At 43.1% G+C, this 14,475-nt stretch overlaps 1 protein-coding gene across 2 annotated transcripts in view; it reads left to right on the top strand.

Annotated features, from left to right (window-relative positions):
* LOC135541791 (engulfment and cell motility protein 2) overlaps positions 1-14,475 on the top strand; it is a 38,403-nt gene that overhangs the window by 5,970 nt on the left and 17,958 nt on the right. The window contains exons 3-10 of one of the 2 annotated variants that reach the window (XM_064968171.1): positions 246-346; positions 1,025-1,065; positions 6,464-6,536; positions 6,694-6,744; positions 6,984-7,153; positions 7,652-7,751; positions 12,211-12,356; positions 12,674-12,752. In XM_064968171.1, the coding sequence (XP_064824243.1) occupies positions 269-346; positions 1,025-1,065; positions 6,464-6,536; positions 6,694-6,744; positions 6,984-7,153; positions 7,652-7,751; positions 12,211-12,356; positions 12,674-12,752 (738 nt within the window). In that variant the 5' untranslated portion in view covers positions 246-268. Of the gene's footprint in view, positions 1-245; positions 347-1,024; positions 1,066-6,463; positions 6,537-6,693; positions 6,745-6,983; positions 7,154-7,651; positions 7,752-12,210; positions 12,363-12,673; positions 12,753-14,475 lie in introns of both variants that reach the window. The other variant, XM_064968170.1, reaches the window with a different exon arrangement.

Raw genomic sequence — 14,475 nt, 5'->3', positions numbered from 1 at the left:
TCTAATGATGTAACATGGTGGCGGAAGTGGGACCACATCTAATAATGTAACATGGTGGCGGAAGTGGGACCACATCTAATAATGTAACATGGTGGAGGAAGTGGGATCACATCTAATGATGTAACATGGTGGCGGAAGTGGGATCACATCTCATGATGTAACATGGTGGCGGAAGTGGGATCACATCTCATGATGTAACAGTAATAACGTACTGTTTCTTCTTCTCTGTGATGTCTGTCCTCTAGTGGTGTGTGAGAAGACAGCAGCCATGCCACCCCCCTCTGACATCGTCAAGGTGGCCATCGAGTGGCCCGGTGCCAACGCCCAGCTCATGGAGATTGACCAGGTCAGTGTCCAGTCTAAAAACACCACTCAACGACAAGACATACCAACATGAACATCAGCCGTGCACAATAGATCGCCTGCTGGGTATTGACGAACGTTGGCGATTCAACATGTAGAATCCTAGAGAAATTAACAGAAAATGACAGTCTCTGTGGTCAGAGGCCATAGGGTAGCCAGGCACTGTGTAGTGCTGATGTTTCTGTTGGTCTGTTTTGTCTTTAACAGCATCAGTCCTCCACTCTGTCTTCTCAACCAACATTTTTATAGAAGTCTGTTTTCCCTGTGCCAGATACTTTAAATACAAGAGACTCCACATTAAATAATTGAAGGGAAAAGAAAGCTACAGTATGTTTTTTTTCTTCTGCTCAAACAAGCATAAACTACATCACTGAGATTTTGTTGGTGAGTCTAGCTCAAGCACATATCTTATTTCTCTGTATTTTGCTGGCAACACAATACAGTGGAGTTGATTTTGTCCAACACAATTTCAACAGTGCCTACCCACCAACAAATCCATCAACGTTTATTTTCCTCTGATGAAAGCCAAGCAAAGCAAGGAGTGAGAACCATTGTTAAACTTATAAAAGGGTATTTTCTGACCAATCAGCAACTTTCCTGTGATTCCAGTGGCAGTGCAGAGGTTGACAGTTTTTCTTTTTGTCTGTCGTCTGTTTTGCAGAAGAAGCCCCTGTCGTCTATCATACGGGAGGTGTGTGATGGGTAAGCACCAGCTCCACACCCAGCTGTTTCTGCTCTCGCTGGAGCTAATGGCGTAACAATGTTTACTGTGTGTGTGTGTGTGTATGAACACACACCCTGCGCTCACTTGCGTAAGACTAGTGGTAGCTAGATGTACTCAGCGGGAGCCGCATGTATAGCAGGTCCATAATAAGAACACGCAGAGAAATGTTAGTATGAGCCATTACACATGGACTGGATCACACATGTTCTTCATTACAATGCCAGATTTCTTATTATATCATTAAAGTGGAACTGACAGCATTTTAGCAAAATTACATCTTATTTAAAATCTGTTCATATCATTCATATCCCCAGGAAGAATATGACACTTTTGTCACACTTAGATAGCGAGCACTTAGATATGGTCATTTTCATGTCGTAAATTCATAAAATGTTTGGGAATGACATAGTAAGGCATTTGTGAAAATGTTATAGCTACATAGAGTGGGAAAGTGGCGGTGTGTTTGGACAATTAATACACTGTAGTCATAAAACCTAATAAAAACATCTGTCCTGTCCAGAGGACCAGAGTCTACACAGACCGTGTGACATAGTCAATCAGAGCTACAGTAGGCCTATATGCAAATAAACCATTTTCCAGATGGTCTGCCATCATTCACATTGAACTGGATTGTGTGTTTACAGGCAGTAGCAACAGCGCGACTTTAGATCATTAGAAAGCATTCGCCAAAAGCCACAAAATACACCTGAATGGATTTCTGCAAATATGTAAATACCACGGGAGTCCTCTTACATTTGGGAACTTGACAAACCTGTTGATCAAACAACCAAGAAAAGGTAGGCTATCTCTCCCTCAGTTGCCTATGCACATCAGCAACTAATGCTAAACTAAAATCTAACGAGGGAACATTAGATAAACCCTCTCAAACGTTTTCAGCTAGTTGGCCGATAAACGATGGGGAATAGTATCCTGCTCATCTTTCTGCAGTTTGCCTGCCAATGCATGCTTGTTCCAACCCATGTTTTGACAACTGAATGGGAACTTGCCTGTCCGCCCATTTGATCGACAACTAAGAGATACAGTATGCTATCCACAGCTAGCTAGAAAAGCAATTCACATGTCTTGCTAGCTAACCAAATGACATCTGCAGCATTTCTAGCCATAGGCAACGAAAAACAATTCCTTCAGAAAGTATTCATGCCCCTTGAATTATTCCACATGTAGTTGTTACAGCCTGAATCCATCTGCACACAATACCCTATAATGACAAAGTGAAAACATGTTTAAAGAAAATGTTTTCAAAGTTATTGAAAAAGAAATACAGAAATGTCTAAGTATTCACACCCCTGAGTCAATACATGTTAGAATCACCTTTGGCAGTGATTACAGCTTTGAGTCTTTGTGGATAAGTCTCTATAAGCTTTGCATATCTGGATTGTACAATATTTGCACACTTAAAATAATTATTCAAGCTCTGTGAAGTTGGTTGTTGATCATCGCTAGACAGCCATTTTCAAGTCTTGCCATAGAATTTAAAGCTAATTTAAGTCAAAACTGTAACTAGGCTACTCATGAACATGTAATGTTGTCTTGGTAAACAACTCCAGTGTATATTTGGCCATTTGTTTTAGGTTATTGTCTTGCTTGAAGGTGAATTTGTCTCCCAGAGTCTGTTGAAAAGCAGACTGAACCAGGTTTCCCTCTAGGATTTTGCCTGTGCATAGCTTAGCTCTGTTGCATTTCTTTTTATCATATAAACTCCCTAGTCCATGCCGATGACAAGCATACCCATAACATGATGCAGCCACCACCATGCTTGAAAATATGAAGAGTGGTACTCAGTGATGTGTTGTGTTGGATTTGCCCTGAACATAATGCATTGTATTCAGGACATAAATTTCATGTCTTTGCCTATTATTATTATTATTTTCTGGCAGTTTTATTTTAGTGCCTTATTGCAAACATGATGCAAATTTTGGAATATTTTTTATTCTGTACAGGCTTCCTCCTTTTCACTCTGTCATTTAGGTTGGTATTGTGGAATAACTACAATGTTGTTGATCCATCCTCAGTTTTCTCCTATCACAGCCATTCAACTCTGTAATGTTTTAAAGTCACCATTGGCCTCATGGTGAATTCCCTGAGCGGTCTCCTTCCTCTCTGGCAACTGAGTTAGGAAGGATGTTTGTAGTGACTATATATTGATACACCATCCAAAGTGTAATTAATAACTTCACCATGCTCAAAGGGATAGTCAATGTCTGCTGTTTAAAAAACCTATCTACCAATAGGTGCCCTTCTTTGCGAGGCATTGGAAAACCTCCCTGGTCTTTGGTTGAATCGGTTTGAAATTCACTGCTCGACTGAGGGACCTTACAATTATCTGTATGTGTGGGGTACAGAGATGAGGCAGTCATTCAGAAATCTTGTTAAACACTATTGCACACAGTGAGTCCGTGGCACTTATTGTGACTTTTTAAACAAATGTATACTCCTGGACTTATTTAGGCTTGCCACAACAAAGGGGCTGAATACTTTTCATTTTTAATTAATTTGTAAAATTGTCTAAAAACATAATTCCACTTTGGCTTTATGGGGTATTGTGTGTAAGCCATTAACACATAATCTCTATTTTAAATTCAGGCTGTAGCACAACAAAATGTCAACGGGTGTGAATACTTTCACATGGCACTGGATATACAGTACTAGTCAAAAGTTTGGACACCTACTCATTCCAGGATTTTCCTTTTATTTGTAATATTTCTACATTGTAGATTAATAGTGAAGACAGCCTATGGAATCATGTCGTAACAAAGTGTTAAACAAATAAAACCATTTTTTTATGTTTTAAATTCTTCAAAGTAGCCACTCTTTGCCTTGATAACAGCTTTGCACACTCTTGGCATTCTCTTAACCAGCTTCACCTGGAATGCTTTTCCAACAGTCTTGAAGGAGTTCCCACATATGCTGAGCACTTGTTGGCTGCTTTTCCTTCACTCTGCGGTCCAACTCATCCCAATCCATCTCAATTGAGTTAAGGTTGGATGATTGTGGAGGCCAGGTCATCTGATGCAGCACTCCATCACTCTCCTCCTTGGTCAAAAAGCCCTTACACAGCCTGTATGTGTGTTGGGTCATTGTCTTGTTGAAAATCAAATGATAGTCCCACTAAGCACAAACCAGACGGGATGGCGTATCGCTTCAGAATGCTGTGGTAGCCATGCTGGTTAAGTGTGCCTTGAATTCTAAATTAATCACTGACATTGTTCCACACAGGTCTCTTCTTCTTATGGTTGTCCTCCAGTAGTGGTTTCATTGCAGCGATTCAATCATGAAGGCCAGATTCACTCAGTCTCCTCTGAACAGTTGATGTTGAGGTGTCTGTTACTTGAACTCTGTGAAGCATTTATCTGGGCTGCAATTTCTGAGACTAGTAACTCTAATGAACTTATCTCCTGCAGCAGAGTTAACTCTGGGTCTTCCTTTCCTGTGGCGGTCCTCATGAGAGCCAGTTTCATCATGGCGCTTGATGATTTTTGCGACTGCTCTTGAAGAAACTTTCAAAGTTCTTGACATGTTCTGCATTGACTGACCTTCATGTCTTAAGGTAATGATGGACTGTCGTTTCTCTCTGCTTATTTGCACTGTTCTTGCCATAATATGGACTTGGTCTTTTACCAAATAGGGCTATCTTCTGTAAACCACCCCTACCTTGTCACAACACAACTGATTGGCTGAAATGCATTAAGAAGGAAAGAAATTCCACAAATGAACTTTTAAGAAGGCACACCTGTTAATTGAAATGCATTCCAGGTGACTACCTCATGAAGCTGGTTGAGAGAATGCTAAGAGTGTGAAAAGCTGTCATCAAGGCAGCGTGTGGCTACTTTGAAGAATATTTTTGGAACCCTTTTTTAGTTACTACATGATTCCATATGTGTTATTACATAGTTTAGATGTCTTCACTATTATTCTACAAAGTAGAAAATAGTCTAAAGTAAAACCCTTGAATTAGTAGGTGTGTCAACTTTGACTGGTACTGTATATTATCTTGTGTAGAAATGTAACAGTTTGTAGTAACTATCTACCTATTGGCATACTGCTGAAGGTTCTGCACACAATAACAAATCCCATTTTGAATGCCTTCAACAGTCTTGCTTCATCATACCAATTGATTCTAGTGATGCTATACTGATTCACTATGCTACGTTATCGTACAAGTTCAGAATGATTTTGCATTAGATGCAGATAATTATTCAATAAATACCAGACAGTTCAGCGAAATCCCCAGATACACACACATGCTCTGGTACTCCACCCTTTCAGAGCTTACTCATATACCACTGCCAATAAACAGACACAAACTTTAGCCAATACTCAGGCTTCACTCACTAAGTCCAAGGTATGCCACAAAAGAATGTCCCAAATGGCACCCTATTCCCTAAATATCTATGGAATTGGGTGCCATTTGGGATGCATCCAAGGTGACCTTAATCTGCTTCTAGGCCAGACCCAGTCTAAGTAAGTGGAACCGTGTGCTTAGGGGTTACATTTGTTTCGCTATGTTGATATCTGGCTAATGGAGTTAGGGTTATATTCATCCATTTCATAAACATTTTGATTTCTTTCCCTCTTTCTCCCTATTTGTCTGCATATTCATTTATCGCTTTCTCTTTCTGACTCGTTCTCCCCGAGTGCCTCCCCGTCAGCCCACAAGCCCATTTTTTTAATGTGCCTCCAGGGCAGATTTAGATTGAGACCCCTGGTCTAAAGGTACTTCTACTAGAAATATACCTAGTCAGTTGTACAACTGAATGCATTCAACTGAAATGTGTCTTCCGCATTTAACCCAACCCCTGAGAATCAGAGAGGTGTGGTGTTTCTTTCCCTCTTTCTCCCTATTTGTCTGAATATTCATTTATCGCTTTCTCTTTCTGACTCGTTCTCCCCCGAGTGCCTCCTCTCATTGTCTTTCCATTTCCTTTGTCTCCTAATCTACCTTGTCTGTCCATCATGAATACTGAGACTTTTGCTAACTCCCTACTTCTCCTTTCTCGCTCTCTCTTCTCTGCTTCCTCCCTCTCACATCTGAATGCATTAGATTTTTTTCTAACACTTAACGCCCACTGAATATCTCCTTGTACAATGTTCTCCATCTGATCTTCTGGCAAATAGAAATGCTGGAGGCTCCGATAATCACTTTTGTTAACCTTATGCACATGGTATGTATTTTCTGTAGGGTGGAAAAACAAACGCACGTCATTATAGTAATAGGTCTTATTGAGAAATGTATGGGTTTAGCTTCTGTCTGCCTCATGTTTAGTTTAGAGATCAGTGCGTTCTGGTATTAAGTGGAAAATTGGTGAATTCGGTCACCTACTTTTCAAAAGATGTTGTGCGTGTGTGTGTCCACAGCTGGTCTCTGTCTGGCTCGGAACAGTTTGCCCTGCGTTATGCTGACGGTCCTCAGCTCTACATTACTGAGCAGGTGAGCCTCAGCTCCATGGCAGAATAAAGTGCTGTTTACAATTCTTCACAATACACTACATGGTTCCTTAGTATGTCACTATTTCTATGTGATATTACCAATGACTCTAGAGAAGTGCTGTGGTAGTAGCAATGTTCACCATTTTCTTTCTTTCCAGAGCCGTAGTGAAATCAAGAATGGAACCATCCTTCGATTAGCCATATCTCCTGTGAGACACTCTTCTTGTACATGCAGTTGTTTAATCCTCCCCCCCAAATAAATTATATTTGATTAATTCTAGATAATGACGGCTTTACAGTTCACAATGGTTGCTGCATTAGATAAACCCTATTGCTACGTTATAGATTTCTCAGCAACGGTTGCTGCCTGCATATATCAAGCTAATGTAGTCAGAGGTAAACCGGGTAAAAACATTAAATATAACGGCATACCTGACCCCCCCAATAGGCCCGTGCAGCGCGGCAGCTCCTGGACAGGATCCAGTCCCACGGCATAGACGCCCGCCTGGAGGCCCTGAAGGAGCTGGCCAAGCTGTCAGCTGACCCCACCTTTGCCACTGAGTTCATCAGCATGGAGGGCATTGGAACCCTGGCGCGCCTGGTGGAGAGTGGCACCCAGTGAGTCTCATACAGACAGACAATCCATGGGTCTGTTGTCTAAAGCGGGGGTTTCAAACTGGCGTCGCTCAGGCCAGAGTCAGCCCACAAGCCCATTTTTTTTAATGTGCCTCCAGGGCAGATTTAGATTGAGACCCCTGGTCTAAAGGTACTTCTACTGGCTACTAGAAATATACCTAGTCAGTTGTACAACTGAATGCATTCAACTGAAATGTGTCTTCCGCATTTAACCCAACCCCTGAGAATCAGAGAGGTGTGGTGTGCTGCCATAATCGACATCCACGTCTTCGGAGCCTCTCTGGAGATGGTTACTGTGGGTTAACACTTATTGTCCAAAACTGATAGCATGCTGTTTGTGGCTGTAGTTGGTGGTGGCGCATAGGAAGAGTTGTCGTAGGACTTTGAATATGGCCCTATTTTTAAAAATGTAAAAAACTATTTTTTACTCAGTGTGTATATAGAGTGTTGTCCTCTGACTCTAGTCTGCTCTCTCCTCAGCTTTGGGGAGATGCTGGCCTTCACTCTCACAGCCTTCCTGGAGCTGATGGACCATGGCATTGTGTCCTGGGACCTTATCTCTCTGTCCTTCATCAAACAGGTTAGAACTCGCCTCCTTACTTCCACAAAACACAACACTCTTCGTAAAACTTGGCATATAAGGAAGCCCAGTTGTTAGATTCCTACACTGTCTGCAATGTATTTCTTGATTAGTTTGATGAAACTTATGTGGAACTTGCTTCTGTAGATTAGTTTTGGTAGTTTCAGCAGTTTGAGGCCTATTTCAAAGTCCTCCCCTTATTTTTTTTTCTCTCTTTTCTTTAATTACTTGACATTCAACCCCTCATTGGCTGCCAGAACTGAGTTGGTTGCTGTTACCTAGCAACCCCCCCATGTTATTTGGAGCTCTTTCAGCTGTATCTTCTGTGAATGGTTTTCTCCCTGATGAAGTCCTATGATGTGTTGCACAACAACAAGCACTGTACAAGGGTTAGGGTTAGTATGTATGGATCGTTTTTTTGCCAACTGTATGTCATTTGACAGACATGTTTCAAATCAAAATGTATTAGTCACATGTGCCGAATACAACAGGTGTAGACCTTACAGTGAAATGCTTACTTACGCGCCCCTAACCGACAGTGCAGTTTCAAAAAATATGGATAAGAATAAGAGATGAAAGTAACAAGTAATTAAAGGGGAGCAGTAAAAATATATATATACACACAGTGGGGCAAAAAAGTATTTAGTCAGCCACCAATTGTGCAAATTCTCCCACTTAAAAAGATGAGGCCTATAATTTTCATCATAGGTATACTTCAACTACGACAGACAAAATGGGGGAAAAAATGATTTTTAATTAATTTATTTGCAAATTATGGTGGAAAATAAGTATTTGGTCACCTACAAACAAGCAAGATTTCTGGCTCTCACAGACCTGTGACTTCTTCTTTAAGAGGCTCCTCTGTCCACTCGTTACCTGTATTAATGGCACCTATTTGAACTTGTTATCAGTATAAAAGACACCTGTCCACAACATCAAACAGTCACACTCCAAACTCCACTATGACCAAAGAGCTGTCAAAGGACACCAGAAACAAAATTGTAGACCTGCACCAGGCTGGGAAGGCTGAATCTGCAATAGGTAAGCAGCTTGGTTTGAAGAAATCAACTGTGGGAGCAATTATTAGGAAATGGAAGACATACAAGACCACTGATAATCTCCCTCGATCTGGGGCTCCACGCAAGATCTCACCTCGTGGGGTCAAAATGATCAAAAGAACGGTGAGCAAAAATCCCAGATTCACACGGGGGGGACCTAGTGAATGACCTGCAGAGAGCTGGGACCAAAGTAACAAAGCCTACCATCAGTAACACGCTACGCCGCCAGGGACTCTAATACTGCAGTGCCAGACGTGTCCCCCTGCTTAAGCCAGTACATGTCCAGGCCCGTCTGAAGTTTGCTAGAGAGCATTTGGATGATCCAGAAGAAGATTGGGAGAATGTCATATGGTCAGATGAAGCCAAAATATAACTTTTTGGTATAAACTCAACTCGTCGTGTTTGGAGGACAAAGAATGCTGAGTTGCATCCAAAGAACACCATACTTACTGTGAAGCATGGGGGTGGAAACATCATGCTTTGGGGCTGTTTTTCTGCAAAGGGACCAGAATGACTGATCCGTGTAAAGGAAAGAATGAATGGGGCCATGTATCGTGAGATTTTGAGTGAAAACCTCCTTCCATCAGCAAGGGCATTGAAGATGAAACATGGCTGGGTCTTTCAGCATGACAATGATCCCAAACACACCGCCCAGGCAACGAAGGAGTGGCTTCGTAAGAAGCATTTCAAGGTCCTGGAGTGGCCTAGCCAGTCTCCAGTTCTCAATCCCATAGAAAATCTTTGGACGGAGTTGAAACAGCCCCAAAACATCACTGCTCTAGAGGAGATCTGCATGGAGGAATGGGCCAAAATACCAGCAACAGTGTGTGAAAACCTTGTGAAGACTTACAGAAAACGTTTGACCTCTGTCATTGCCAACAAAGGGTATATAACAAAGTATTGAGAAACTTTTGTTATTGACCAAATACTTATTTTCCACCATATTTTGCAAATAAATTCATTAAAAATCCTACAATGTGATTTTCTGGATTTTTTTCCCCCTTATTTTGTCTGTCATAGTTGAAGTGTACCTATGATGACAATTACAGGCCTCATCTTTTTAAGTGGGAGAACTTGCACAATTGGTGGCTGACTAAATACTTTTTAGCCCCACTGTATATTCAGGGGGGTGCCGGTACAGAGTCAATGTGCAGGGGCACCGGTTAGTTGATGTAGTATGTACATGTAGGTAGAGTTAATTAGTTACTATGCATAGATTACAACAGAAAGTGGCAGGCAGGCAGGCAATGTGAATAGTCTGGGTAGCCATTTGACTAGATGTTCAGGAGTCCTATGGCTTGGGGGTAGAATCTGTTTAGTAGCCTCTTGGACCAAGACTTGGTGCTCCGGTACCGCTTGCCGCGTGGTAGCAGCGAGAACAGTCTATGACTAGGGTGGCTGGAGTCTATGACATTTTGTAGGGCCTTCCTTTGACACCGCCTGGTATAGAGGTCTTAGATGGCAGGAAGCTTGGCCCCAGTGATGTACTGGGCCATACGCACAACCCTCTGTAGTGCCTTGCGGTCGGAGGCCGAGCAGTTGCCATACCAGGCAGGGATGCAACTAGTCAGGATGCTCTCGATGGTGCAGCTTTAGAACCTTTTGAGGATCTAAGGACCCATGCCAAACCTTTTCAGGCTCCTGAGGGGGAATAGGTTTTGACGTGCCCGCTTCACGACTGTCATGGTGTGCTTGGACCATGTTAGTTTGTTGGTGATGTGGACACCAAGGAACTTGAAGCTCTCAACCTGCTCCACTGCAGCCCCGTCAATGAGAATGGGGGAGTGCTCGGTCCTCTTTTTCCTGTAGTCCACAATGAACTCCTTTATCTTGATCACGTTGAGGGAGAGGTTGCTGTCCTGGCGCCACCCGGCCAGGTCTCTGACCTCCTTCCTATAGGCTTTCTCGTCATTGTCGGTAATCAGGCCTACCATTGTTGTATTATCGGCAATTTTAATGATGGTGTTGGAGTCGTGCCTGGCAGTGCAGTCATGAGCGAACAGGGAGTACAGGAAGGGGCTGAACACGCACCCCTGAGGAGCACTGTGTTGTGGATCAGCGTGGCGGATGTGTTGTTACCTACGCTTACAACCAGGGGGCGGCCAGTCAGGAATTCCAGGATCCAGTTGCAGAGGTAGGTGTTTAGTCCCAGGGTCCTTCGCTTATTGATGAGCTTTGAGGACACTATGGGGTTAAACGCTGAGCTGGAGTCAATGAACAGCATTCTCACATAGGTGTTCCTTTTGTCCAGGTGGGAAAGGTCAGTGTGGAGTGCAATAGATACTGCGTCATCTGTGGATCTGTTGGCGGAGGTATGCTTATTGGAGTGGGTCTAGGGTTTCTGGGATGATGGTGTTGATGTGAGCCATGACCATCCTTTCAAAGCACTTCATGGCTACAGACGTGAGTGCTACGGGTCAGTAGTCATTTAGGCAGGTTACCTTAGTGTCCTTGAGATCAATCTTAAAACATGTTGGTATTACAGACTCAGACAGGGAGAGGTTGAAAGTGTCAGTGAAGAAATCAAATCAAATTTATTTATATAGCCCTTCGTACATCAGCTGATATCTCAAAGTGCTGTACAGAAACCCAGCCTAAAACCCCAAACAGCAAGCAATGCAGGTGTAGAAGCATGGTGGCTAGGAAAAACTCCCTAGAAAGGCCAAAACCTCGGAAGAAACCTAGAGAGGAACCAGGCTATGTGGGGTGGCCAGTCCTCTTCTGGCTGTGCCGGGTGGAGATTAAAACAGAACATGGCCAAGATGTTCAAATGTTCATAAATGACCAGCATGAAGACACTTGCTAGTTGGTCAGCGCATGCTCGCAGTACACGTCCTGGTAATCCGTCTGGCCCTGCAGCCTTGTGAATGTTGATCTGTCTAAAGGTCTTACTCACATCAGCTGCGGAGAGATTGATCAGACTTTAGGTACATCTGGTGCTCTCATGCATGTTTCAGTGTTATTTGCTTCGAAGCGAGCATAGAAGTAGTTGAGTTTGTCCGGTAGGCTCGTGTCACTGGGCAGCTCTCGCCTGTGCTTCCCTTTGTAGTCTGTAATGGTTTGCAGGCCCTGCCACATCCGACGAGCATCAGAGCCGGTGTAGTACGACTCGATCTTAGTCCTGTATTGACGCTTTGCCTGTTTGATGGTTCGTCGGAGGGCATAGCGGGATTTCTTATAAGCTTCCGGGTTAGTCCCATTCCTTGAACGCGTCAGCTCTAGCCTTTAGCTCAGTGCGGATGCTGTCTGTAATCCATGGTTTCTGGTTGGGGTATGTAGTCTTAATCTCAAACCTTAGTAAATCAGCTTTCAAAACTACCTCATAAACCTAGCTGTAATCAACAAGCCTCTAGATTTAGGTGTCCATTTTAATGGAGTATTTCCCCCTCCTGTCTGGTCAGATTGCGAGCTACGTGAACCAGCCGATGGTAGACGTATCCATCCTGCAGCGCTCACTGGCCATCCTGGAAAGCATGGTCCTCAACAGCCACAGCCTCTACCACCGGGTGGCGCAGGAGATCACTGTTGGACAGCTCATCGGGCACCTGCAAGTGTGAGCCCACACACACGCACTGGGGCCTCCCACATACAGCTGTGTGGGGGATGTAGCCTGAGTTAGTGTGTAGAAATGTAGTGGCGTAACTAACTAACGTCAGTGCAATAGAGCGTAGATGACAAGCCTTGCCTTGCTCTGCCTCCTTGTAATTATGACTAAGCTTAGAAGTGTAGAACCCCAGACTAAAACTATCTGAGTGCTGTACTTATACACTTAACCAGTGGCAACTTAATGTTTTTGTGCCCATGTGAGAATTCCTAGAACCAGATGCTTCTAACTGGTGTTGCTGTGTCTGATGTGACTTTTAGGTCCAATCAGGAGATCCAGACATACGCCATCGCACTCATCAACGCCCTTTTCCTCAAGGCACCGGAGGACAGGCGGCAGGTCAGTACAGTGCCTGCTCACCAGCACACCGGAAGGGTCCTCTTGCAAAATATTTATACTTAACTACGATCACTCATACATGAATACCACCTATAAAGGATAGACAATGTCGTAACCTAGTTTTCATATATTTTAGTCACTAGTACATAACCCCCACTGAACTGGTCCTCTGCAACATATTTACACTCAACCATCGTCACTCGTACATGCATAGCACCTATAAGGGTTAGAAAGTCATAACATAGGTCTCATATATGGTACAGCCATTAGCACACACATCAGGGTAATGTAATACATATCTCACTGTTACATCACACTTCATGGTCACTCACACATATCATGGTCAGTAATAAATAACCCATGTCTTATAGGCCAACCCCCTTGTCACCGTGCTCTACTCTCTTATGCTTAGTTAGTTCACCTATTTTCACCTTAGTCAGTCCATCTATTTTCCTTATTGAAGAAAGTCTTTACCTTGAAATGTGCACACATAATACGAAAGGTGGTGATCTGCCACCTCTGGTCTCTTGGCCCTCCCACTTCTATGGGAGGGCAGCTCCCACTCAGCCCAGTCCAAGCTCTTCTCTGTCGTGGCACCCCAATGGTGGAACCAGCTTCCCCCTGAAGCTAGGACAACCAAGTCCCTGCCATCTTCCAAAAACATCTGAAACCCCTACCTCTTTGAAGAGTATCTTAAATAATCCTACAGCACCCCCCACCTAGCTATTTTAAGATCTTAACTGTAAGTCGCTCTAGATAAGAGTGTCTGCTAAATCACTCAAATGTAAAATGTTATACAAAATGTTATACATCATAAAGTAAACTGTCAAGCAACCACTCTACTCTGAGAAACAGAGTAAAACTGCCTTGGCAGACCGACAGGCAGTTTGTGTGAGACAGATGTGGATACAAGAGTTTGTGTACTATGACATCATGTAGGAAGTCACCCACGCAATACTTTCTTCTCCTACATCCTGTCTGGTAGATGCATGGGAAAAAGATAAAACATTTTGATTTCCAAATTTGACATCATGCAATTTAAGAGGCAAGCTATTTTAAATTTGATGTCAAATTTGGAAATCACAGTGTAAAAAAAATAATTATTGTCAGACTCAACTTTATCGAAATACACTGAACAAAAATATAAATACAATATGTAAAATGTTGGTCCCTGTTAGTGAGCATTTCTCCTTTGCCAAAATAATCGATCCACCTGACAGTTATGACATATCAAGAAGATGATTAAACAGCATAATCATTACACAGATGCACCTTGTGCTGGGGACAATAAAAGGCTACTCTAAAATGTGCAGTTTAGTCACACAACACAATGTCACAGATGTCTCAAGTTTTGAGGAGCGTACAATTGGCATGCTGACTGCAGGAATGTTCACCAGAGCAGTTGCCAGAGAATGTAATTTTAATTTCTCTATCATAAGCTGCTTCCAACATCTTTTTGGAGTATTTGGCAGAACGTCCAACCAGCCTCACAACCGTAGACCATGTGTAACTACGCCAGCCTAGGACCTCCACATCTGGCTTCCTCACCTGCAGAATGGTCTGAGACTAGCCACTTGGACAGCTGATGAAACTGTGGGTTTGCACGACCAAAGAATTTCTTCATAAACAGTCAGACACCGTCTCAGGAAAGCTCATCTGCTTACTCGTCGTCCTCACCAGGGTCTTGACCTGACTGCAGTTCGGCGTCTTCACCGACTTAGGT

Source organism: Oncorhynchus masou, chromosome 6, assembly GCF_036934945.1.
Source record: "Oncorhynchus masou masou isolate Uvic2021 chromosome 6, UVic_Omas_1.1, whole genome shotgun sequence".
Lineage (NCBI taxonomy): Eukaryota > Metazoa > Chordata > Actinopteri > Salmoniformes > Salmonidae > Oncorhynchus > Oncorhynchus masou.
Note: the sequence above shows the minus strand (reverse complement) of the source record. Positions and strands in the feature narration are given on the sequence as shown.